Source organism: Ursus arctos, unplaced genomic scaffold (genome assembly GCF_023065955.2).
Source record: "Ursus arctos isolate Adak ecotype North America unplaced genomic scaffold, UrsArc2.0 scaffold_9, whole genome shotgun sequence".
Lineage (NCBI taxonomy): Eukaryota > Metazoa > Chordata > Mammalia > Carnivora > Ursidae > Ursus > Ursus arctos.
The window spans coordinates 67,579,116-67,605,259 of NW_026623111.1; the positions used below are offsets into that span (position 1 = coordinate 67,579,116).

General features: G+C 37.3%; 1 protein-coding gene across 20 annotated transcripts in view; it reads left to right on the forward strand.

Annotated features, from left to right (window-relative positions):
• Positions 1-26,144, forward strand: part of PTPN13 (protein tyrosine phosphatase non-receptor type 13) — a 192,272-nt gene that overhangs the window by 34,821 nt on the left and 131,307 nt on the right. For 19 of the 20 annotated variants that reach the window (XM_026509786.4, XM_026509790.4, XM_048211896.2 and 16 more), the window contains exon 2: positions 17,877-17,996. In XM_026509786.4, coding sequence (XP_026365571.2) covers positions 17,882-17,996 — 115 coding nt within the window. In that variant the 5' untranslated portion in view covers positions 17,877-17,881. Of the gene's footprint in view, positions 1-17,876; positions 17,997-26,144 lie in introns of those variants that run through there. The other variant, XM_057309886.1, reaches the window with a different exon arrangement.

Below are 26,144 nucleotides of genomic sequence, written 5' to 3' on the forward strand. Positions count from 1 at the left end.
AAGGTGGTAAAATCACTTTGAAAAGAACCTTGGCTTGGGATGCTTGGGTGGGTCAGTTGGTTAAGTGTCTACCTTCGGCTCAGCTCATGATCCCAGGGTCCTGGGATCGAGTCCTGCATTGGGCTCCCTGCTCAGCAGCGAGTCTGTTTCTCCCTCTGCCTGACACTTCCTCTGCTTGTGCTCACTCTCTTTCTCTTTCAGACAAATACATAAATAAAATATTTAAAAAAAAAAAAAAAGAAAAAGAAAGAAAAGAAAAGAAACTTGGCTTTATCCAAGTGTCAAAGATGTGCATACTTTATGGCCCAGAATTTCTACTCAATTATCATGCATACAAAATGTTCATAGCAATATTATTTTTGTTAGCAAAAAACTAGAAACAATCCAAATTCCAACAATGGAATCCTAATCAGTAGTGAAAGTGAATAAGCAACACAAATGAACATGAATGACTCTCACAGAATATTTTGGAGTGAAGAAAACAAGTCACAGAACCATAGTTACAGAATAATCACTTTTTAAAAAAGAACTCCAAAGTATGTGTACATACAAAATGAGGGGAAAGAATGGATGGTAGGAAAAGTGAGACTTGAAAGAAAGATAAATTTGGGAGAGATTAAGAGTGGATAAGCAACAGTTTTTAGTGACAGGATGCAGGGGAAAGGGAGGAAAAAAGAAGACAAAGAAGTGGGACCTTAAGCCTGGGCATTGGAGGTATAGCGGTCCCATTAATCTGCTTGGAACCATTCGCTAATTTGGAGAAAAAGAATGTTTAGGCTTTAGATTTATCGAATTTTATTTCAGAGGACAGTATCTATCCAGGGAAAAATAGGATCATAGTTAAAATTGAAAATCTAGTATTTAGAACAAGGCTGTCTCAAGGCTGGAGCTAGATTTAGGAATAAACTGTTCTAACATGATTAGGTGAAGTCGGGTAGCAGGTGCATTCTCCAAATAAAACTGGCTATAGAGAACACTAGCTTTATGAGAATCGATGGAGATTATATGAGTAAAAATTCTGACACTGAGTGGCATTGATTAAAGTTTGGTGATGTAATGTAATCAGACATTAAAGTCAGATTTTTTTTTTTAAAGATTTTATTTATTTATTTGACAGAGAGAGACAGCCAGCAAGAGAGGGAACACAAGCAGGTGGAGTGGGAAGGAAGAAGCGGGCTCCTAGCAGAGAAGCCTGATGTGGGGCTCGATCCCAGAACACCAGGATCACGCCCTGAGCCAAAGGCAGACACTTAATGACTCTGCCACCCAGGCGCCCCTAAAGTCAAAATTTTGACAAGTAGATTGTAGTGGAGCATATTATTCCAGTGCTAATCTGTCACATTAACAGTAAATTTGAATAATTTATCCAAAGTGATTTTGTCATTTGTTTATAAGCTAGAATTCCTTTATCTCATGTAAAAATGTCTCCACTGTTTTGCATATTAGTCATTCTTATTTATGACAGTTACACCAGAGAACTGTGTAATTAAAACTGTAGATATAAAAACTACACTTTGAAATAAGAGAGTAGCCCAAACCTCATGGTTTGAAATTAAATTCATGAATTCTTGCAAGTCATGTTACTACTTAAACTATAAGCAATAATCTAATTTAGTTAATCACAATTATTTTATGTGAAATAATATGAAAACGATGTAATGACAACAGCATTTAATATGAATATCTGTGTCGCTACTTAATGTTTTAGATTTGGGTTTTAGATTATTGAATTTATTACTTACATATAAAAATTGGCTCTTTTTAAGATTGAAGTGTTATATAAAACATTTCAAAGTGGAAATTGGTAATATCAAAATCATTTTTAGAACAGAGCAGTTTAAGTAGTATTTTTACTTTGTATATTAAGTTGATATTATTTTTGGAACTACTAGAGTATGCTTAGATTTATTTGCTTACCCAAAACTTTTAGATTTAGTAGAGTTGTAAGAAAGGACAAGAGAAGAATTCCGCGACACCGCCCACAGCGCTGTGCCGTGATTCAGGAGAAGGACGAGGCACAGACAGGTTAGCTTGCGAAAGAGAGCGTGGGTGCAGGGGACGACCGCCAGGCATGCCACCGCCAAGAGCGTGATCACCCCAAACAGCTGCAACCTCATGTGTTTATTGGCAATAAACAATTAAAGACTATCAAGGGAATGATCCGTATTACATCCTAGTGAATAGTAGTACATCACGGGGAAGATCACGGGATTAGACGATGTAACGTTCCGCAAGTGAGGTCTATTCTTAAACGTGTTTCTATGGCCCCCGCGGGCTATTGTCAAGAGCAATCAGGTTTCAGCTGGGGCAGCGTTCTGCCCTGTAGCAGACCAGGCGTTCCTGGCTGCTCGTTATCTGAGGGCAGCTTTCCACCCTGAGTGAGCGGGGCGTTCCCAGCCACTGTGCTCTGACGTTTACGCTAAAGCCTGCAAGGTCACAAACATGTTTTCCTATTATATCCTTAGCATAAGCTCTCGGCCAGGGGCTGCTGCAGAAGAAGATAGACATTACTTTCACCTTCAATATTCTAGAATTTGCTGAATAAGTATTGTTTCTCCCCCTCTGCCTCCTAACACCTTTAATAGGTTCTTTTTTTTTTTTTTAAGATTTTATTTTTATTTATTTAACAGAGATAGAGACAGCCAGTGAGAGAGGGAACACAAGCAGGGGGAGTGGGAGAGGAAGAAGCAGGCTCATAGCGGAGGAGCCTGATGTGGGGCTCGAACCCAGAATGCCGGGATCATGCCCTGAGCCGAAGGCAGACGTTTAACCACTGTGCCACCCAGGCGCCCCAATAGCTAGGTTCTTATCAGTTAGATCATAAATGGACATATTGCTTGGTTATGAGAATGCTAAATAGAAAATCAGAAAAGTATTAGGAATCTCTTTAACAGACTGTCACTGTTTGTCTTGCTTATGTTAGTACTTCACTTTGGAGTAGGGTGAGCTTTGGTCAACCTTTCTGGACCATCTAACATTACATCCCAAACAAAATATTATAAAAGGCACCTCAGTGCAAATTGCTTTGTCAATTAAAACATGAAGTGGGCACCTCGGTGGCTAAGTCATTTAAGAGTCTGCCTTTGGCTCAGGTCATGATCCCAAGGTCCTGGGATTGAGCTCCATGTCAGGATTTCCGCTCAGCAGGGAGCCTGCTTCTCCCTCTCCCTCTGGCTGCTGCTCCCCTGCTTGTGCTTTCTGTCAAATAAATAAATAAAATCTTTTTAAAAACCAAAACAATATCAACTGAGCGACTATCCTTTGATACTGATAGGTGCTGCCCTCACTCAAGGAGATGGGATTATACAGGTCTGGTATACCAGAGGGGCAGGAGTCCACCTCAGAATTCTGCCTACTACAGCCCACCCTCTTAGGCCCCAAGTGTTCATGTCCGCCATCCCTTACATACACAGAAGCAAAATCCACCTGTTCCCATGGTTCCAAGGGTTCTCATCCTATTAAAGTATCAGCTCAAAGTCCAAAATCTGATTTAAATCATCTAAATTAGATGTAGGTGAGGCTTCTGTGTGTCATCTGTGAACCTGTAAAATTAAAGAGTGTCCCAACATGAAACGGTGGTATAGGCATGGGATAATTATTGTAGACATTATGGTTCAAAACAGGTAAGGACAGAATGGAAAGTTCAAAAAAGGAGTCACTGGTCCATAACAGTTCTGAAATTCACTGGTCCATAACAGTTCTGAAACCCAGACTCCAGCTGGGTTTGGGTTAGGTTTCAAAGTCTAGGGAACAGACCATAATGGCTCTCAACTCTGCCCTCCCAGTCTTGGTTCTGCCTTCTGAAACATTCTTCCTTTTCTAGGAAGGTAGCATATGTATGCAGTTGCTTAGTTTTATCAGATTTCCTTCTGCCCATGGCATTTGGGAGGAGTCCAACAGTCTCTTTCCATTTTATATTCCTTCTGTTTCCTTTTAGTTCAAACTGGTAGTGTTTATGCTGAAAGAATTTTCTCAAACTCTGGATTTTGAGTGGATTTCAGAGGGATTCACTGCATTAGACAAAAGCTATACTTGCAGGTTTTTCAAGAAATGAAATAATCCTTTTTCTGTCTTTGCCTCCTGCTGAGATGGCTAAGGGACAACTCCAAAGTTTAATAGAGGGCCTTAAAATATTGAAAGGGCCCTTGGTGTTATGAAATCTTTGGCATTTTGATCTTTCTGAAATTTTTCAGTCATATTTTGGGGTACCTGTGTGACTCAGTCAGGTAAGCCTCCAACTCTTGATTTTGGCTCGGGTCATGATCTCAGGGTTGTGAGATCGAGCCCCATGTTGGGCTTCATGCTCAGTGTGGAGTCTGCTTGTCCTTCTTCCTCCGCCCCGCCACTCCCCCTCCTTGCACTCATGTGCATGCTCGCTCACTCTCCCTCTCAAATATATAAATAAAATCTTTTTTTTTTTTTTTTAAAAAGGTCATCTTTTTGTCTGTTGTACTTTTGTTAGCCATTTTTTATTTTTAGCATCTTTTGCTCTCTGGAGAAGCTGGGCATTTTAGAAATCATCTAGGCCTGATTCCTTCTCTTTAATGTTATTTCCTCAATTTATCTCTCCCCTCTTGCATTTTACTATAAAGAACAAAAGTGAACCAGACAGCACCTTCAACACATCACTTGGAAATGTCCTTAGTTATATATCCAGTTATATCACTGATAAGTTCTGCTTTCCATGTAACTGTAAGACACAATGTTGCCAAGCTTTCTGCTACTACATAATAAGGATTGCCGTTATTCCAATTTCCAGTATAGGCATACCTTATTTTACTGCACTTCATTTTATTGCACTGTGCAGATACTGCTTTTTTTTTTTCCACAAATTGAAGGTTTGTGGCAACCCTGCCTTGAGCCAGTTTATCAGTGCCATTTTTCCAACAGTATTTGCTCTTGTAGGTTTCAAATTCTTGATTTTGTTATGGTGCTCTGTAATCAGTAATCTTTGATGTTACTATTGTAATTGTTTTGGGATGGCACAAATGGTGCCAATATAAGGTGGTGAATGTAATTGATAAACGTTGCATGTACTCTGACTGCTCCACCAACTGACTGTTCCCCCATCTCTCTCCTCTCCTATTCCCTGAGACACAACAATACTGATTAGGCTAATTAATAACCCTACAATGGCCCTTAAGTGTTAAGTGAAAGGAAGACTTGTATGTCTCTCACTTGAAATCAAAAGCTAGAAATGATGAAGCTTAGTGAGAAAGGCATGTCAAAAGCCAAGATAGGCCAAAAGCTAGGTCTCTTGTGTCAAACAGTTAACCAAGTTGTAAATGCAAAGGAAAAGTTCTTAAAGGGAAATTCAAAGTGCTACTCTAGTGAACACAGGAATGATAAGATAGTAAAACAGCCTTATTGCTGATAATGGAGAAAGTTTTAGTGGCCTGGATAGAAGATCAAAACAGCCACACAACATTCCCTTAAGTCAAAGCCTAATCCAGAGCATGGCCCCAATTCTCTTCAGTTCTCTGAAAGCCGAGAGTGGTGAGGAATCCGCAGAAGAAAAGTTGGAAGCTAGCAGAGGTTATTTCATGAGGTTTAAGGAAAGAAGCCGTCTCTATAACATAAAAGTCAATGTGAAGCAGCAGGTGCTGATGTAAAAGCTGCAGCAAGTTATCCAGAAGATCTAAGATGATTAATGAAGGCATCGGTGAACAGATTTTCAATGTAGATGAAATAGCTTTCTATTGGAAGAAGATGCCATCTAGGACTTTGATAGCTTAGAGAGGAAAAGTTAATGCCTGGCTTCAAAGCTTCAAAGGCCAGGCTATGACTCTTTTGTTCGGGGTAGTGTGCTGGTGATGTTCAGTTGAAGCCAGTATTCACTGACCATTCTGAAATTCCTAGGGCCGGTAAAAATTATGTGAAATCTAATCTGCCTGTACCTCAGTGGAACAATAAAGCCTAGATGACAACAAATCTGTTTGTAACATGGTTTACTGAATATTTAAGACCATTGTTGAGACCTGCTTGCTCAGGAAAAAACATACCTTTCAAAATATCACTGCTCATCGACAATGCACCTGGTCACCCAGGAGCTCAGATGAGCGTGTACAAGATTAATGTTGTTTTCATGCCTGCTGACACAACATCCATTCTGTAGCCCATAAATCAAGGACTATTTGTGACTTTCTATTTAAGAAATACATTTTGTAAGGCTTTTACCTGCCATAGATACTGATTCCTCTGATGGACCTATGAAAAATACATTGAAAGCCTTCTGGGAAGTATTCACCTTTCTGGATGTCATTAAAAACATTCATGATGCATGGGAAGAGGTAACTATATATCAACATTAATAGGACTTTTTGGAAGAAGTTGACTTTGGCATAGGATTCTGAACCTCAAATGATGGATGACTTTGAGGAGTGTAAGTAGAGGAAGTGACTGCCAACCTGATAGAAATAGCAAGAGAACTAGAATCAAAAGTGGTGCCTAAAGATGTGACTGAATTGCTACAATCTCATGATAAAACTAACAGATGAAGAGTTGCTTCTTATGGGTGAGCTAAGAAAGTAGTTTCTTGAGGTAAAATCAACTCCTGGTGAAGATGCTGTGAAGATTGTCAAAATGACAACAAAGGATTTAGAATATTGCATCAACTTAGTTGATAAAGCAGCAGCAGGTTTTGAGAGGATTGACTCCAGTTTTTATTTTATTTTATTATTAAAGATTTATTTACTTATTTGAGAGAGAGAGCGAGCTTGCATGGGAGGGTAGAGGGGTACTAAGAGGTAGAGAGAGAATCGCAAGCAGACTCCCTGCTGAACGTGGAGCCCAATGCAGGGCTCCATCTCACAACCCAGGATCATGACCCGAGCAGAAATCAAGAGTCGGACACTTAGCCGACTGAGCCACCCAGATGCCCCAACTTAACTCCAGTTTTTAAAGAAGTTCTACTATGGTTGCGGTGCTGTCAAACAGCAGTGCATGTACAAAGAAATCATTTATGAAAGAGCCCATCCATGTGGCATTTTCACTGTTGTCTTATTTTAAGAAATTGCCACAGCCACCCCAGCCTTTAGCAACCACCACCTTGATCAGTCACCAGCCATCAACATCAAGGCAAGACCCTCTACCAGCAAAAAGATGACAACTCACTTGAAAGCTGAGATGGCAGTTAGCATTTTTTAGCACTAAAGTTTTTAAGTTATATACATTGATTTTTTTAGACATAATGCTATTGCATGCTTTGTAGATTATAGTGTAAACATAATTTATCTGCCCTTGGAAATGAAAAATTTCATTTGACTTGCTTTATTTCAATACTCACTTTATCATGGTGGTCTGAAACTGAACCTGCAATATCTCGAAGGTATGCCTGTAACACGTTCCTCATTTCCTTCTGAGTCCTTACCAGCAGCATACAGATTAAGGTCCGGATGTCTATTAAAAATCTATTCAAGGCAAGTTAGACTTTCCCTTCATGCTTCTCAAAATTCTCGTAGCTTCTACTCAATATCCAATTCCAAAGCCGCTATCATGTTTTTATCGTTAATGCAGCATCCCACGTTCAGGTACCAAAATCCATATTAGTTTTCTAGTGTAACAAATTATCATCTTAAAATTGAGCATCTTAAAGCGACACAAATTTAATGATTCTACATTCCCTGTTGCTTAGGAGTCTGGGTGTAGATTAGCTGGTTCCCCTTTTCAGGATCTAAGCAGACTGAAATCAAGGTGTCAGTTGGGACTACAGTATCACCTGAGGCTCAGAATCCTATGCCATGCACACTGGTTGTTAGAATTCAGTTCCTTGTGATTGCAGGACCATTTCCTTGCTGGTTGTTGGCGGGAGTACACTGTCCGCTTCTAGATGCCAGCCCTTGGTCTTTGCTGTGTGCACCCTATATAGGCCATTCACAGCATGAAAGAAATGTCCAGGGCAATCTCAAGGTTCTGCCTACCAAGCTAATTTGTTTATTATGTTATAAATATCTTAGTCTTTTATGCTTTATGCATACTTGTTTCCTTTAGTGGTTGCTCCCTCTGATATATTTTAACTCTGCATTTCTTGAGGAAGACCAGTAAGTACTCCAACGCAATGATGTTAGCAAAAGTCAGTGGGTAGGGAGGAGGGGTGATGTAGAAAGACAATACTCAAAACTGAAATTCTGCCATTACGTTACTTTCTGTTGGTACTTCCCAGTTGATGAGGAGAAATGTAACATGTGAAATTAGGGATTTTCCCCTCCATTTTACTTTTCTCCTAAGTTTAAGTGATATGTAGAAAGTGAAGAATTCCAGAATTTTTTCTTCTGGCGTTTTTGAAGCTGTCTTTGAAAGCAGGGAGCAGGCGTATATGATTTCTATTTAGATAAGTGGTTGACATGAGCCAGAGGCCCAGAAAGGCAATTTAGACTTGTGTTTGTTTTAGTTTCTTTTCTCTCACTGGAAAAGTAAAATGGAAAAGTTGACAAATATTAAGCATTGCTCCAACTTCAATAAAAATGTTAAGAAACGTGCTGTTTTCTATCTTGAGGCAATATCCAATTAAAACTTCACTGAGTTTTATCTCTTTTTCTCCTAAAAAAGCCCAGTTCTTCCTTAATCTTTCCTAACTGTATTAGGCAGTAATGTTTTTTCCCTGACCTCTTGATCTATCTATACCTACACCCTAATGGAAAGAAACTGTAATGCATTTATTTATTTAAGGAGATTACCTTTTAGTCTTCTAGAGTTGTAATAGTGCTTTTATTATTCCTACTTTGAATATATCTGTCTCAGTGTCTACCATTCTGGATCAATAGTTTAAAGGTAGAAATAAATACACATTATTTAGTGTGTCCTCTATTGTGATTATCATTTGGGGTTTAAATGCTTATAAAATTAGAAGTTGAGAGAAAAACAAGGGATTGCTGTCTTGAATAACGGGTTTTTAAAAAGATTGTGTTATCAATGCACAAATTCTAATTTTACATCAAAGTTACATGGCATCTTAGATATACTTTAGCTGTTTGAGGAGGGAAGATCTTAGACTTTAGCCATAGATTTTGTTTTTGTAGTCTTATAGATTTTTTTTTTTTTAATGGGAGAAGTTAACTTTTAGAAAACAAGTCTTTGGTTTTTTGTTTTGTTTTGTTTTTTAAAAGCATGTTACCTGAAGTTGGGGCTTGATTTCTTCTGACAATAAAAGAAATTCAGACAACTTCATGGGACAAAGAAAAGCAGTGCTGTCTTGTTTTTGTCAAGTTTAGTTTGTTTTTCCTCTTTTAAACAGTGTTATTGATGCATACTTGACACATATATAATAAACTATACATATTTAAAGTGTACAATTTGGTATGTTATGAAATATGTATGCATCTATGAAACCATCATCACAATAAGGGTAATGAACATATCATATCCATTATCCCCAAACATTTTCTCATGTCCCTTTATAATCACTCCCACATGCTTCTCCCCAGGGCAGTGCCATCCTCAGGCAACTAAATGAACTGTGTTCTCTAACTATAAATTTGTTTTCATTTTCTATAATTTTGTATGTATGTAATCATAAATCATGTGCTTTTTTGGTCTAGTTTCCTTTACTCAGTGTAATTGAGATTCATGTTGTTGCATGTATCAGTAAAAGTTCATTCCTTTTTATTGTTGATTAATAATCCATTGTGGAAATATACTAAAATCTATTTATCCATTCACCTCTTGGTAGACATTTGCTTGTTTCCAGTTTTGGGCCATTACAAATGAAGTTGCAATGAAGATTGCACATAAGTCTTCGTATAGATATGTGCTTTAATTTCTATTGAATAAATACCTTGGAGTGGAATGACTAGACCATATGGCAGGCTTATATTTGATTTTTTAAGAAGGTTTTAACAAATATTTTTCCACAGGGTACCATTTTATAGTCCCTCTAGCAATGTATGAAAGTTCCAATTCCTCCATATCCTTGTCAATACTCAGTTTGGACAGTTTTCATTTTAGCCGTTGATAGCTATGTAACAGTGTCTCATTGTTTTAATTTTCATTTCCTAATGACTAATGATGTTGATCATCTTTTCATATATTTATTTGACATCCAGATACTTTGATGAAATAGACATATTCAAATCTCTTGTCCATTTTTTTAAATTGGATTATTTTCCCATTATTGATTTTTGATAATTATTTATTCTGGATAAAAATCTTTTATCAGTTATGTGATCTGCAAATATTTTCATGTAATTTGTGGCTTTTTTTTCATTCTTTTAATAGTTCTTTTCAAAGAGCAGAGGTTTTAATTTTGATAGATTCTAATTTATCATTTTTTTCTTTTATGGATCACATATTTGATATTGTATCTTTTCGTTTGTTTGTTTGTTTGTTTGTTTGTTTGTTTGTTTTAGGGGTAAAATTTAGTGATTCATCTGTTGCGTACAATACCCAGTATGTTACATCAAGTGCCCTCCTTAATACCCATCACCCAATTACCCCATCCCCCCCACCTGCCCTCCAGCAACCCTGTTTGTTTCCTAGAGTTAAGAGTCTCTTATAGTTTGTCTCCCTCTCTGTTTTCATCTTATTTTATTTTCACTTCCCTTCCCCTGTTTTCATCTATTTTGTTTCTTAAATTCTACTTATGAGTGAAAAAATATAGTATTTGTCTTACTCTGAGTTATTTCACTTAGTATAATCTCCTCTAGTTCCATCCACGTTGTTGCAAATGGCAAGACTTCATTCTTTCTGATGGCTGAGTAATATTCCAGTGTGTGTGTGTGTGTGTGTGTGTGTGCGCGTGCGCGTGTGCACCACATCTTCTTTACCCATTCATTTGTCATTGGACATCTGGGCTCTTTTCATAGTTTGGCTATTGTGGACATTGCTGCTATAAACATTGGGGTGCATGTACCCCTTCAAAACACTATTTTTGTATCCTTTGGTTAAATACCTAGTAGTGCAAATGCTGGATCTTAGGGTAGCTCTATTCTTAACTTTTGAAGAAACTCCATACTGTTTTCCAGGGTGGCTGCACCAGTTTGCATTCCCATCAACCATGTAAGATGGTCCTCTTTTCCATTTGATATTGTATCTAAGCAAACTTTGTCTAATTGATTTTCTCCAAACTTCAAAAAACATGGCCTCTGGCGTGCCTGGGTGGTGCTGATCACTGAGCGTCTAACTCTTGATTTTCGCTCATATCTTGGTCTCAGGGTCATGAGATTGAGCCCCATGTCAGCCCTGCTTTAGGTCCATGCTCAGTGAAGAGTCTGCTTGAGATTCTCTGTCCCTTTCCCTTTGCCCCTCCCACTCGTGTACTGTCTCTCTCTTTCTAAAATAAATAAGTAGATCTTTTTAAAAATGGCCTCTGAGGTATTATTATGTGCAGAAAAGATTATTGAGTATTATTTTAAAATTTTTATTAAATTAAAAATTCTAAAACCTAGTTCTTAAGCTTCTAAGGTCAATCTAGTTATTTTATTATACTTGTAGAAGATTTTAATAGTTACTTTTAAGGAGTTCTTTGGGTGTGTAGTCATATTTTCAAACTTTATTAATTAAATTTTCTTAAATGTTTTAAACTGCACTCATACAATTAAAAGTAAATTTTTAAAAATATTTCAAGGGCGCCTAGGTGGCACAGTTGGTTGAGCGTCTGACTCTTGGTTTTGGCTCCAGTAGTGATCTTGGGGTTGTGAGATTGAGCCCTGGTGTCGGATTTGCACGTTGCAGAGTCTGCTTGAGACTCTCCCTCTCCCTCTGCCCCTCCCGCTCGTGCTCTCTTTCTCTCTCTAAAATAAATAAATCTTTAAAAATAAAAGGTATTTCAGTTGTCTGACAAAACCTTCCTGAGTACTTAAATAGATCTGATGAATGAAAACTTGTAAGTGTGCTACGTTTTAAGTTCTCTTAGATGTTCCAGTGGCATTTTGTACATTTTAAAATACAAGTCTGAACTCATTTTCTCAATTACATTATTTAAATTGGCATCACAAAGTGTATCTGTTTTCTATCTGACCTATTTCGCTTAAACATTAGAAACAGCTAAAATACCAAATATATACAGATTCTTTAATTTTATTTTTTTTAAGATTTATTCATTTATTTTAAAGAGAAAGAGTGTGCATGAGCAGGGGGTGGGGCAGAGAGAGAAGAGAGAATCTCAAGCAGATGCCCCATCCAGCGGGGAGCCCAGCTCAGGGCTCAATCCCGAGACCCTGAGAACATAAGCTCAGCCAAAATCAGGAGTCAGACGCTTAACCAACCAAGCCACCCAGGCACCCCACAGATTCTTTAATTTTCAAAAATACTACTATATGAGCTTGCTTCTCTTAAACTTCTATAAACTTCATTGTGAATCTTTTTGTGTTAAAAGATACTTATAATTTTGGAGGTTGCTTTCTCAACTCATGGGTTCTTAATGGCCAAGGATGTCCTTAGCCGGGATGGTGAGTGAATCTTTGCCCAAAAATAGTGGCACCCACAGAGCTCTATTCTATAGTTGTTTTGTTCTAAAATAGGGTAATCTTATAGCCCTATTTCCTTAGAATCAACTTAAACACACCTAATTCATTAGTCTACCCCCCAGGCAGGTTGTTACATGACTTGATTGGATTCAGTTAGTCTGTTTACTATTTCCTTCTTTTTGGAATCACTTTTCCGTGCTTCCTATTTGTGAGTGACACAAATCCCTCAGGATTAAAATGACATCTGTTAGAATCCTTTTGTGGCTTTGTCTGACTGGGCACAGTTTTAAGATCATCACAGTTAATACTTGTGTTAACCAAAAATGCAATAATGATTCTGGTTATGCAATATAATTAATTTTTCTCATTTGAAAGTCTTCCCTTAAACTTATTTATGTAGCCAACCACATTCGAGGAAATAAAGGTGAAGAATACAGTTATATTTACTGTAAAGCAGAACCTCTTTGATAGCAAAATAATTCCAGTCATATATCTGTACCCCAGGTTATCCAGTACTGAGCCTGAAGAAAACAACTGAAGTAATACACTTTTATGAATTTTCATGACAGGGATGCCTGGATGGCTCAGTAGGTGAAGCATCCGCCTTAGGCTCCTGTCATAATCTCAGGGTCCTGGGATCGAGTCCCCCGTCGGGCTCCCTGCTCAGTGGGGAGCCTGCTTCTCCTTCTCCCTCTACCACTTCCCCTGTTTGTGCTTGTGTGCTCTCTTTCTCTGTCAAATTAAAAAAGAAGAAGAAGAAGGGATGCCTGATGGCTCAGTCAGTTCAGCCTCTGCCTTTGGCTCAGGTCATAATCCCAGGGTCCTAGGATCGAGTCCTGCATCGGGCTCCTTGCTCACCAGGGAACCTGCTTCTTCCTCTGCCTCCTGCTCCATCTGCCTGCCACTCCCCCTGCTTGTGCTCTCTCTCTGACAAATAAATACATACAATCTTAAAAAAAAAAAAAAGAATTTTCATGACAAAGTGTTTGGCTCATCTGTTGGTTGACTTCAAGCTTTTTTTTCTCCACTTCTTTTTTTTTCATCCTTCTATTTCTGCATTTCTTTCATTCCCTTGTCCTTTTTCCTTTCAGAACTAATGATCTGGAAAGCTATAGTAAAGGTGAATAAAAGTAACAGAAAAAATGATGATGATGGTAAGCAGTTGCCAAACATGGTAATGGTAGATAATTTAGAAGGTATAGTGTTGTTTGATTTTTAGAAAGCTGCTCTAACATTACATTAAGTTTTGAGATTGGGTGATTAGAAGGGTGATACAGTTTTTAAAATCTTAAGCCTCTTTTCTAACAAACTCTAAATTATAAATATCAAATCAGTTCTGTTAGCTAAATAATACTGCTTTAAAAAACAATGTTCTATGTTTTGGAGTTCTAACAAGTTCCAGTCAGAGATGTGTAGAGATCCTACAACATTGAATAGACAAAATATTTTTAATAAAAATTAAGAGGATTAATAAAATATAATTCAGCCTGATTGAGTCAAGCAACAGAAGTATAATTAGTAATCTTTATAGAGAGAAAAGTCAAGCCCTGAAAATATTATTGTGTTGAGAAGTTACATTTACTTTTTCATTTTCTTATAAAAAATAAGTATATTTTAAAAACCTATTTCTTTAAAAATAAGTAAAAATCTGCATCTTGAGATTTAAAACTACAAAGTATGTGATACAGATCATTTTCTTTAGAATGCATTAGTATAATCATAAGCAACTTATTTTGTTCATCACTTTCCTTCCTCCCTTCCTTCCTTCCTTCCTTTCATGAGGGAATTTCTTCTCTTGCCTCCATATAAAAACTCATATCCAGGGTACCTGGATGGCAGAGTCAGTTAAGTGCCTGACACTTGGTTTTGGCTCAGGTCATGATCTCAGGGTTGTGAGATCAAGTCTCATGTCGGGCTCCACATTGGGCATGAAGCCTGCTTAAGATTCTTTCTCCCTGCTTCCTCTGCTGTCTCCCCACTCACATGCATGTGTGCTTATTTTCTCTCTCTCGCTCTCTCTCTCTCTTAAAATAAATAAATAAAAATAAAAAAATAAAAACTCAGGTCAGTAATTCTGTCCTTTCAGTCACTTAATAACTATAGTCACTCAAGTTGAAAATACAATGTCAATTCCATAATTAAAAGTGCCTCTTCAGTATATTCATCAACACTTCAGTCTTTGTTAAGAGGTAAAACTATTCCCTCCCCTAGGCAGTGTGTTTGACTTCTCTTTTTTTTTTTTTTATAATAATATTTTTTATTATGTTAGTCACCATACAGTACATCCCTGGTTCTTGATGTAAAATTCGATGATTCATTAGTTGCGTGTAACACCCAGTGCACCATGCAATACATGCCCTCCTCACTACCCATCACTAGCCTATCCCATTCCCCCACCCCCCTCCCCTCTGACTTCTCTTTTTGTTGCTTATCTCCTCACCCACTACAGGCAAGTTGCTTTTTCTGACCCCATCAGGATTTAAACTGGGGGCAGGAAGAAAGGTAGAGAGGCAAAAAGTTTTTTTACCTGAACTTGATATGTTCTCTCTTTTTTTTTTTTTTTTTAAGATTTTTTATTTATTTATTTGACACAGAGAGAGGCAGCGAGAGAGAGTACACAAGCAGGGGGAGTGGGAGAGGGAGAAGCAGGCTTCCCGCTGAGCAGGGAGCCTGACACGGGGCTTGATTCTAGAACGCTGGGATCATGACCTGAGCTGAAGGCAGACCTTAACGACTGAGCCACCCAGGCGCCCCTGAACTTGATATGTTCTTAAGGCCGACCCTTTCTCTTATGTGTACTTTTGTGTGTTCTTCAGAGACCTTTAGTGGAGCTCTATTTCTGTGACACTTCAAAAAATGATTCCTCCTACAAGCCAGTACCAAATTCTTTTTCCTCTTCCTTCTCTCCTTTTCGTACTCCCTCATCCTTTCTGTTCATCCCTCCTACCCCTCTCCCACCTTACCCCTTCTGGAGGTACTCTGGGAACCTCAAGAGGTACTCTGAGTAGGATTGTTTTGTTTTTTTTAAGATAGCTTTCCTAAGATATAATTGACATATCATAAAATCTACCCTTTTAAAATGTAGCTTCAGCAGTTTTTAGTATAGACATGGAGTTATGCAACCATTACCACAACCTAAATTTTGTAACATTTTCATCATCTGGGTAGGATTTTGTTAGCTCCAAGCTGGCCTTCTGTATGGGCCTGCTTATTTACACCTCCCCATCCCAAATACAACATGCTTCCAAGTCTGAATCTCACGTGCCCTCTCCTCTCTGGGTGCTGTCTCAGTGATAGCCTTTGCATTTAGAAGTATCTAGTATTTTTAGAAGACTTTAGATTCAGAAATCTTAAAATTCCTAAAGTATCAGGCACCAGTATGGCATCCTCCCTAACATCAGGGAAGCACTCACAGGGGTCCCATGGAAGCCTCTTTTACCAGCTAGAGGTCAAACAAATGCATCTTCATATACCCCTCCTGCTTTGGGGGGAAGGCATGAAAATCAGTACAGCTATCTTCAAAGAAGCTCTTCATATGCAATTTTCCCTTTATTCTTTTTATCTTGTGGGTAGGCTTTAGAGCAATGTAACCAGTTCTCAGACATATTACTTTGGAAATTTGCTACAGGGTAGACTTTCACAAATCCTGTTGGTATCTGATTGCTAATAGTGTCTTGATGCATCTGTTGAAACTTCCAATTTCATACAGTGTTTTCTGTAGAAGATAATAACTCCAATCTCTCTTAGAAAGCAATGAAGCTATTATTTTTTTAAATGTACTATCATTTAATAAAGTGCATAAGAAACTGTTTAGGGGGGGTTGTCTGAATAAATAATCACTTCTGTACAAGCTAAGTAAAAATGCCTTTGGCTTTTTCTAAGCAATATCTTGTATCTTCCCTTTTAACTACTACATAGTGCATTTAAGTGCACACCCCTCAAGGCAGATTCTAAGCATAAAATGCTATAGTAAACATTCGAAAAAGGAAAGTAACAGGACAAGGCTGTCCTCATTTGTAGGTGGAGTTGCTTTTTTTAAGTTCGAGTTAAAGCATCATAAATGTAAATTTTATTTTTTTTAATTTTTTAAAAAGATTTTATTTATTTATTTGACACAGAGAGAGAGACAGCCAGAGAGAGAGGGAAGACAGGCAGGGGGAGTGGGAGAGGAAGAAGCAGGCTCCCAGCAGAGGAGCCCGATGCGGGGCTCAATCCCAGGACTCTGGGATCACGCCCTGAGCTGAAGGCAGATGCTTAACGACTGAGCCACCCATGCGCCCCCATTAATGTAAATTAAAAAAAAAAAAAGGATTAGCTGTCCTTGTTAGTTGAGTAAACAAAGTCAGCTTTTGTCTGAAACAGCTGTTTTTTTATAGGTTAATTTTAAAATTTAATGAAGGATATAATTACAGAAAATAAGCATTTAACATTTTCCACTCCCTTCGCTTCTTTTCCAAACTCTTCTGCTTCTGCCTACCTAGACATATACGTTATGTACATTACACTTAAATTGGTTGGGTTGGGTAGAAATCTTAGTGACCAAGAGCAATTTTCTTTTCAAGAAATGTCAATGTAGGAAACTTTATATATGATGATATTGAGCATTCTTCCCTTTCACAATGGAAGTAGGATTATTGTGCCCCATAGAAAACCTTAAAATTTGTCATTATATCACTCACTTAATTGAATGCCACTGAAAAAATTGGCCCTACAAAAATGTCACCACAAAGGCACCCTTCTGAATTTTTATTAATTCATCCTCTATAGAGTTAGATTACAAAGCATGTTTACAGGAATAACTTTTCCCCATTATAGCCACCCCAAAATAGCATTTATTGTTATTATTATTATTATTATTATTCCCATGTCACAGATGGAAAACTGAGGTTTAGAAGTGAAATGACTTTTCCAAGGGCAAATAGTAAATTGTCAGCAAAGCTGGATCTAGAATTAGTTAAGTCCATTCAGTGCAAAATTTATAGTTATACTGTATATATCGAAGATAAAGAAATCAATTAATGAATGGAAGAAATGTGTTCCATTTTATTTGAGCTTCATGCACCGTGGCTGTAGGAGCTCCTCTCCTCTTTTTACCTGGAATGGATAGGATGAAGCCTAGAACTGTAATCTGAAAGGCCTGCTGTTCAGTCTGGCTGTTTTGATTTAATCATCTGCACTTTGCTGCCTCCTGGTACCTTGAAGTCTGACTTCTGAATAGTCACCAGCTGTTTTCCAGTTCAGGCTCTGAAGCTGACCCTGTGGGGCTAGGGCAAGTAGCTGTTTTGAGGTTTTTCCCCTCCAGTTCCTTTATCCTCTATGATCTTAAGCTGTAGGGTAAAATCTAGATTCAAGTCCATATTGACTAATGAGGTAGCCAGGAACCTCAGTCTCCCATCACTGATGCAGAGCTTCCACTTCTACAAGTGCAATACAATTTTGCTGATGCATAGCCCATCTGTTCCCTTTGTTTCTTAGGTAATATGCACGTGTCACTAGCTGAGGCCCTGGAGGTTCGGGGTGGACCTCTGCAGGAAGAAGAAATATGGGCTGTATTAAATCAAAGTGCCGAAAGTCTCCAAGAATTATTCAGAAAAGGTAAGTCTTTTGTCTTTTTCTTGCGTTTTTTTTTTGTTTTTTTTTTTTTTTTGAGTATCAGGTAGCTGAAAAACAGATAAGGAGGCAGAGTATAGAAAGGATTACTTTTCCTTATCTTTCTTTGGACTAAAACTCAGATCTTGTCTACCTTCATTTGAACATCTTTGTCCCTGATATTGTGCTAGGAGCTGAAAATGTAATGGTGATCAAAACCAAAAACATTGTCTGCCTGTCTGGAGCTTGTAATCCAGTGCAGAAAATTGCTATTAGTTAAAGTACTTATATAAGCAATGTAAAAAATGCAACCATGACAAGGGCTACAAAGGAGGGGATTCAGTGACTTTGAAAACCCCTTAAAATAGGATTTGACCTGGTCTTGGGGAAGAAAAGGAAGGTTCCCTGAATAAGTCAACTCTGAGCTAAGACCTGAAAGAGGAAAAGTTAACCAGAGGAGAAGAAGGGGAAAACATTCCCGGAAAAGACAATAATATGTGCATCCCTGTAACTCTAAATTGGGGTAATGTAGACCAAATAACTAATTTGGTGCTTCCCTATAGAGTGATCACCTGGTCCAAATGACTGTGTGGCATTTTGGAGCTGGAAAAGTTAGAGTCACTCTTTGTCCAAAACATTTAATACTATACTGAAAACTCCATGTGAAAATGGTGTTTGCATTCAGTCCACATGGCCAACACCTATGTAGAATAGTAGATAAAGAAACCAAGCTTCATCTAAAAGAATTAAATTTTAATATTGATTTGAGTAATTTAATCAGACACAATAAACATTACAGAAATGGGAGAAGATTTGAACATATAATAGTTTCTCGAAGTATGGTCTCTGGATAAGTAGCATCACCATCACCTGAAACTGGTTAGAAATGCAAATAATGTAGGCCCACAGTGGACCTACTGAATTTGAAACTGTAGGGGTAGAGCCCAGCAGTTTGTGTTTAACAAGTCCTTAAGGATATTCCGATACATGTTAGAGAATCATTATACAATGGCATTGCTGATGACCATGAGCCATGGGAGCCTTTTGGAAGGTGTAGGGGTGACTACTCATTGAATATAGGAAGGTCTAGAGCAGAGAGGAAGAATGTTTGGAAACAGATGGTAAATTAGCTTTGTGGTCATTGCTTTTATTTTCTAATCCAGGGACAGGAATTTGAAACAGTGTTAGGGCCCTCCCGATTCTGCTGTAAGTTTGGTGTTTGAAGATCTTTGATTAGAGTTAGGATTATTCTGAAGAAAATTTATTCATTTTACCTGATGCCGCTTACCTTAAATCTAGCTATTTTAAGTAGACCTTGTCTTTGTTTCATTTCAATTTTTCAGAAAGTTTGGAATTATGCACATTCCAGAATATAGAGCAGTGACATGCTCCAAGGATGTGGTTGAAGGATGGATATGTTGGTGGCATTCCATAGTTAACTAACAATAGTCAGTTTAATATTTAAGAAACAACTGTTGGCTGTGAGGTTTTGTGTGGAAGATCTCAATAAGTAGAGGATGACACTGTTGCCCTTAAGGATTCACTCAGATCAGACAAGATGCATGTGAAGAGTTGGCTACTTCAAAATTGTGCCAAATGAATGATTGGGTCAATAAGTCCTACAGACATTCAAAGGAGGGAGAGATAATACCTATTTTTATTATACTAATGGCAGGATGGATCACTGCCCTGGCCATGACTCATACAAAATATCTGGCACACTGCAAATACCTGGGGGGTTTTCTTCTTTCAAAGTTTGTTATGTTAATAGAGACTGAATGTCTGAATGTAAAGCACTTGTCATTAAGAAACAATTACTGCATAGCATATTGGCACATTACAATGGAGAGACTTACTGGATATGTTATAAAATGAAGTGTAAAGCGTTTAGGGCTTAAACACTGTCCAGGGGGACCTGGATAGCATAAGGCCTTCAGTCCAGTTCACAGGGAAACATCAGTAGTATAGAAAAATTGAATTTGGCTACTTTGGCAGTCTGGAAATTGCCAACTATTATAATTGCCAGTGACAAATTTGTATTTATTTGGAGGAAATTTGTGCTTATTTGATTTATTTTAACTGAAATCTCTGTAGATTTTCATTCCTTGGTTTGGTAGCATGTGTCTTTCTGGCACAAGTTCTTCTCCTGACTATTATAACAAATTGAAATAAAACAATTATTAGTGTGCTTAGTTTGTCAATGAATGGTGTTGGTCTTGGTTTTCTAGTAGACACCCTTATGAATAAAGTAGGAGTGTTACGGGTGGAAAAGCAAGTAAAATACAGTGGTCTCTAAGAAGTTTGTTTTTCTAAAATGTCTTTTCTTCTCTTGGTTTTGTCTTTTTGTGTCTATTATATAAACCTTAATTTTGGTTCTTATGGATGGCGTTTCTTCTCCTATCTTCTTGAACTTGTATGTGGCTCCTGTGTCTTTTTCAGTGTATAAGTGCAAGTATGAGCTCCTATGAATACAGGGCTGGAAATAAGCATTTACACCGGGGGATTATTGAACACAAATCAAGAAAATGTTGTTTCTTCACCTTTTTGAGCCTCCCAGTAATTTAAGGCTTTTAGCCTTTTTTAAAACAAAATTTATTATGGTTGTTATTCATAGAATAATGATATCTAAGCATGACCTTATTGAAAGACACCATATTTAAATGAGTTTTTTTCAGAGAAGGAAAAATAGAAAACTTTTTGAAAACTATAATTCCACACATTTAGGTGATGGTGATGCTGATAATTGCTTCTCCTTTTATTACAATACAAGTCTCTTAGTTTTATTTTCTTATGATTGTTAAAATGTGTGATTTGTTATGGCCTTGCGTTAGTGCTTTTATTTTTTTCTGTAAACATATTAGTTTGTATAATTAATCTGTCGAATTCATAGGAATAGTTAAAATCTCCCATTATAATGATGTCTTTGCCTGTCTTCTTAATGCTGCCAGCATGTGTTTTCATGCTATTTTGTATGATACATATAATGGCTAATGACTAATTTAAAAGAGCTGGGTATTTTATCACTATAAAATAACTCCCTTTTTTTTCCCTTTTTACTACTCATTGACTTAAATTCTATCCAGTCTGCTCTTAATATTACCACCTCTGCTTCCTCTTCCTTGCCATTTACCTACTATATCTTTTCTCCTTCTTTACTTTCAAATCGTCTGTATTGTAATTTAGGTGTCACTTGTAAATAGTAGACAGCTGGATTTTACTTTTTTGCCTATTTTTAAAAAGATTTTATTTATTTGAGAGAGATAGTGAGTGAGTGAGAGAGAGAGCAAGTATGAGTTGGAGGAGCAGAGGAAGGAGGAGAAGCAGACTCCCCACTGAGCAGGGAGTCTGATGCAGGGCTGGATGTGGGGCTCAATCCCAAGACTCCGGATCATCACCTGAGCCACAGGCAGATGCTTAACCTACTTAGCCACCCAGGCACCTTCCCCCCACCTTTTTTGCCTATTTTTTAATTAGGAAATTAAAGTGGCCAATAAAATAAAAGTTCTGAAAGAATTTCATTAAGGGTCCTTCCATATTATGACACTCTAACTGTATGCTTCTCAGCCCACTTTATTAATTGGTTGGAAGGCATAGCTAATGTCAGAAAATATATATTCATTTAAGATTTTAGCTTTTACATCATGGATGAACTCATGCAAGGACTCATTGGTCCTAGATAATAAGAAAGCAGTGCCATTCTTGGTGCTTTCCAGATCATCTTTAGAACTGAAATTATTGCTGCCTTGGAAAATTTAGTTTACAATATTAGTTCCCCAAAAGAGTGATTTTTTTTTTCTTAGTTATGGAACTGTTGCTCTTTGCAGAAAACAGATGTTTTGAATCTAAGGGATTTTAAGGTATTAGGGTAGATGATTGGTTGTTGCTGAAGTTGCCTCTTCATGACTAATCAGAGAAAACAAGAGAATCTCCCTTACTGAGGCAAGGATATGAATCCCTTTATATGTAGCCATATCTGGTTCCCTGTTTATTAAATTAGATAATAATTAATGAAATTAGTAAATTAAATAAATAGTTAAAAATAGAATAAAGCATTTTGATGAAGTGCTAAAAAATGAGTAACATTCCCTGGCTAAATAAAAACATTCAAAGAGTTAACGGCAAGTATCCTTGGAAAATTAAGAAGACTGTTATATTTCTTACTCCTTTTGGGAAACAAATTTAGATAAGGTTGTAGAGATCATGGCATATAGACTCCTTTGGCAGTATTTCATTATAAACACTTGCTTATATGCATGAATGAAAACAAATTGCTACAGATATCTGGGACAAATATCAAATAAACTTCTCTGTTTCTCACTTCTTGCAAAGTGTTTTAAAAAGTAGAATTTGTGGGTACCTTTTTAAAAAACAGTCATACTAGAGAATTGTCTATTATTTTATTATCAAAATTAAGTGAAATATAAGTTCTTCTTTTATTTTGTGCAATTGCTTTCATTTATAAATACTTTCAGGGAGGGCACTTGGGTGGCTCAGTTAAGCGTCTGCCCTCAGCTCATGTCATGATCCCAGGGTACTGGGACCAAGCCCCCATGTCAGGCTCCCTGCTCAGTGGGGAGTCTGCTTCTCCCTTGCCCTCTGTTCTTCCTCCCTGCTCATGCGCTCTCTCTTTCAAACAAATAAATAAAATCTTAAAAAAAAATAAATAATTCCAGGGAAATTTTCTTGCTACTGAAAGGGAAAAATAACATACAAGAAATATATCAACTCAGAATACACTTACATATATATTTTTATTTATGGAATCAAACTCTTTGATCTGGAAAGATTTTAATGCATTTCACCTAATCATTTTTAGAGATAAGGAAATAAGGCCCAGTTTAAATAACTTATAAGAATTAATATTGGCAGAGTAGAAATAATATGACTATTTTAAAATAAGTCATTATGAGCAATACCTATTTAGAGCCATACAATTACTTTATTATACATGACGATAAAGTTTTAAAATCAATAGCCTTTCTATGAGCATAGCAACAGGATATTTAGAGAAATAATGTCAGGGGACAAAACTGACATCACTTCAGATTCTACAGATATTAAAAGAATAGTAAGGGAAAGTTATGACCAAAGATGTTGAAAAAATTGAACACCTTAAAAGACAAAAACTACCAAAGTTCATTCAAGAATGAGTAGACAACCTGAATTGCCCTATGTCTATGAAGATAAATGAATGTATATTTTTAAATGTTTCGCAAAGAAAACCCCAGGCCCACATTGCTTCACTAGAGAATTCTAAAAATTTATGGAAGAAATAATACCAATTCTATATCAAACACTTGAAGAAAATTGAAGAGAAGCAAACACTTCCCAACTAATTCTGTGAGGTCAACATTAATATCAAAATCAGACAAAGACATTAAAGAAAATAGGGGCGCCTGCGTGGCTTAGTCAGTTAAGCGTCTGTCTGCCATCAGCTCAGGTCATGATTCCAGGGTCCTGGGATTAGGCCCCATGTCGGGCTACCTGCTCAGCGGGAAGCCTGCTTGTCCCTCTCCCTCTGCCTGCTGCTCCCCCTGCTTGTGCTCTCTCCCTCTCTCTCTGCCAAATAAATAAATAAAATCTGAAACCTCCCTTTAAAAAAAAAAAGAAATTGGGGCGCCTGGGTGGCACAGCGGTTAAGCGTCTGCCTTCGGCTCAGGGCGTGATCCCAGCGTTATGGGATCGAGCACCACATCAGGCTCCTCCGCTATGAGCCTGCTTCTTCCTCTCCCACTCCCCCTGCTTGTGTTCCCTCTCTCGCTGGCTGTCTCTATCCTGTTGAATAAATAAATAAAATCTTTGCAAAAAAAAAAAAGAAATTAAAGAAAATAAAACTATAGACCAATATAAGTCATGAACATAGAAGCAAAAAAAATTTTTTTTGAGAGAGAGAGAGAGAGCAAGGGGAGGGGCAGAAGGAAAGGGAGAGAGAGAATCTTAAGCAGGCCCTACACTCAGCACAGAGCCCAAGATGTTCAGTCTTAGGACCCTGAGATCATGACCTGAGCCAAAATTAAGAGTTGGCTGCTTAACTGACTGAGCCACCCAGGCACCCTTCTTCTTAACACATTATTAAGAGAATGACAGGAGAAGCCACAAACTGGGAGAAGATGTTTGTAAATGATGTAAGTGATAAAAGGCTTGTATCCAGAATATGTAAAGAATTCTCAAAACGCAATAGTAAGGAGCAAACAAGCCCCCAAAATGGGCAAAAGATTTGAATAGCTAGTTTTTCAAATAAGATATACAGATTTCTGATTTCAAATAACTTGAAATTATTAGACGTCGGGGAAATACAAAAATCTCAATATCATCAGAAAGATGTAGGATTAAAGCCACATATTTCTTCAGCTCTATTAGAATATATATACTGCTAGTGGGGATATAAAATGATCCAGTTTCACATTTTGGAAACTGTTTTAGCAGTTTCTTGAGAGGTTGAATATACACTTATCATCATACACACTCCTAAATACTTAACTGAAAGAAATTAAAACCTATGTCCATAAAAAGCCTTGTATGTAAATGTTCATCTTAGCTTTATTTGTGGTAGGCAAAACCTGGAAACGAACCAGATGTCCATCAACAGGTGACTGGATAAACAAATTGTAGAATGTCCATATAAAGAAACAATACACAACAATAAAAGGGGGTAAACTATTGATACATGCAGCAATGTGGATTGATTTCAAAATAACTATGCTGAGTGAAGGAAGTCAGACCAAAAATATATATATACTGTATGATTCTAATCTAAAACTCTAAAATATGCAAACTGAACTATAGTAATAAAGCAGATTAGTGGTTCCTTGGGGATGAGAGGTTCAAGAAGGGATAGAATGCAGGGATTACACAGTGTATGAGAAAACTTGGTGGGTGGTGGATATGTTTATTATCTTGATTGTGATAATAGTTTCAAAAGTGTATTCATAGGTCAGAACATCAAATTGTACTTTTTCAGTATAGGCAGTTATTATGTGTCATATTATGCTTTAATAAAGCTCCTTTTAAAATATATCAAATGTTTTCTAAAAATTATTTATAAATTTAGAACTTAGCTTTTTTTTCTTAATTTGAAACTCTGGGTTTTTAAAAAATATTTTATTTATAGAGAGCGAGAGCACAAGCAGGGGGAGGGGCAGAAGAAGAGGGCAGAGGGAGAAGTAGGCTCCCCACTGAGCCGGGAGCCCGATGTGGGGCCCTGACCCCAGGACCTCAAATACACAACCCAAGCCGAAGGCAGATGCTCAACCGACTGAGCCACCCAGGTGCCCCAAACTCTGTGTTTTTAAAAGAAAATCTTTACCCATCAAATGCTGACCCTGACTGTCTCGGTTTATTTTTCTCTTTATTGGTCAAATAGCAGAAGTAGATTCCCCACCTTTAAAAATTAATATCAAATTCTTATAATAGAATCATCTAATAAGTATATCTAGATTAGTATATAAAGTTTAGTGTATTAAAGTGATTAGAAATATAAGGAGGAGAAGTTCAAGATATTGAAAATTTTAAAAACAGAAAGTGTTATGGGTTGTATTTTGTTCTCTCAGGAGTCCTATGTTGAAATCCTAACTCCTGATACTCACAGTATGACTGTATTTGGAGGTAGGGTCTTTAATAAGTTAATTAGGTTAAAATGAGGTTATTTGTGTGGGCTGTAATCCAGTATGACTAATTTTTAATGATAAGAGTTAGGACAGACACACACAGAGCAAAGACTATGTGAGGACACAAGGAGAAGATGGGCACTGACAAGCCAAAGAGAGCGGCCTTAACAGAAACCAGGCCTACGGCACCATGCTCTTGAATTTCTAGATTCCAGAATTGTGAGAAAATTCTGTTGTTGAAGTTACTCTGGGTCTGATATTTGTAGTGGTAACCTTACCAAATTAACACAGGCAGGATAAAAAAAAAAATTAGAACATCTAGAAATTAAAGATATAACCTCACAGGAACTCTTTAATAACAGTTTACATAGATTCTCTTTTCTTCTTAAAAGAGTAAATTAGTAAACTGTACAGTAGAACTGAGGAATTCACTTGGATATTAAAAATATAAGGTAGAGTTAAGGTTCATGGAAGATTGAATGAGAAGGTCCAACATACCTGTTATGAGTTCAAAAAAAAAAAAAAAACTAGAGAGAATGAGAAAGAG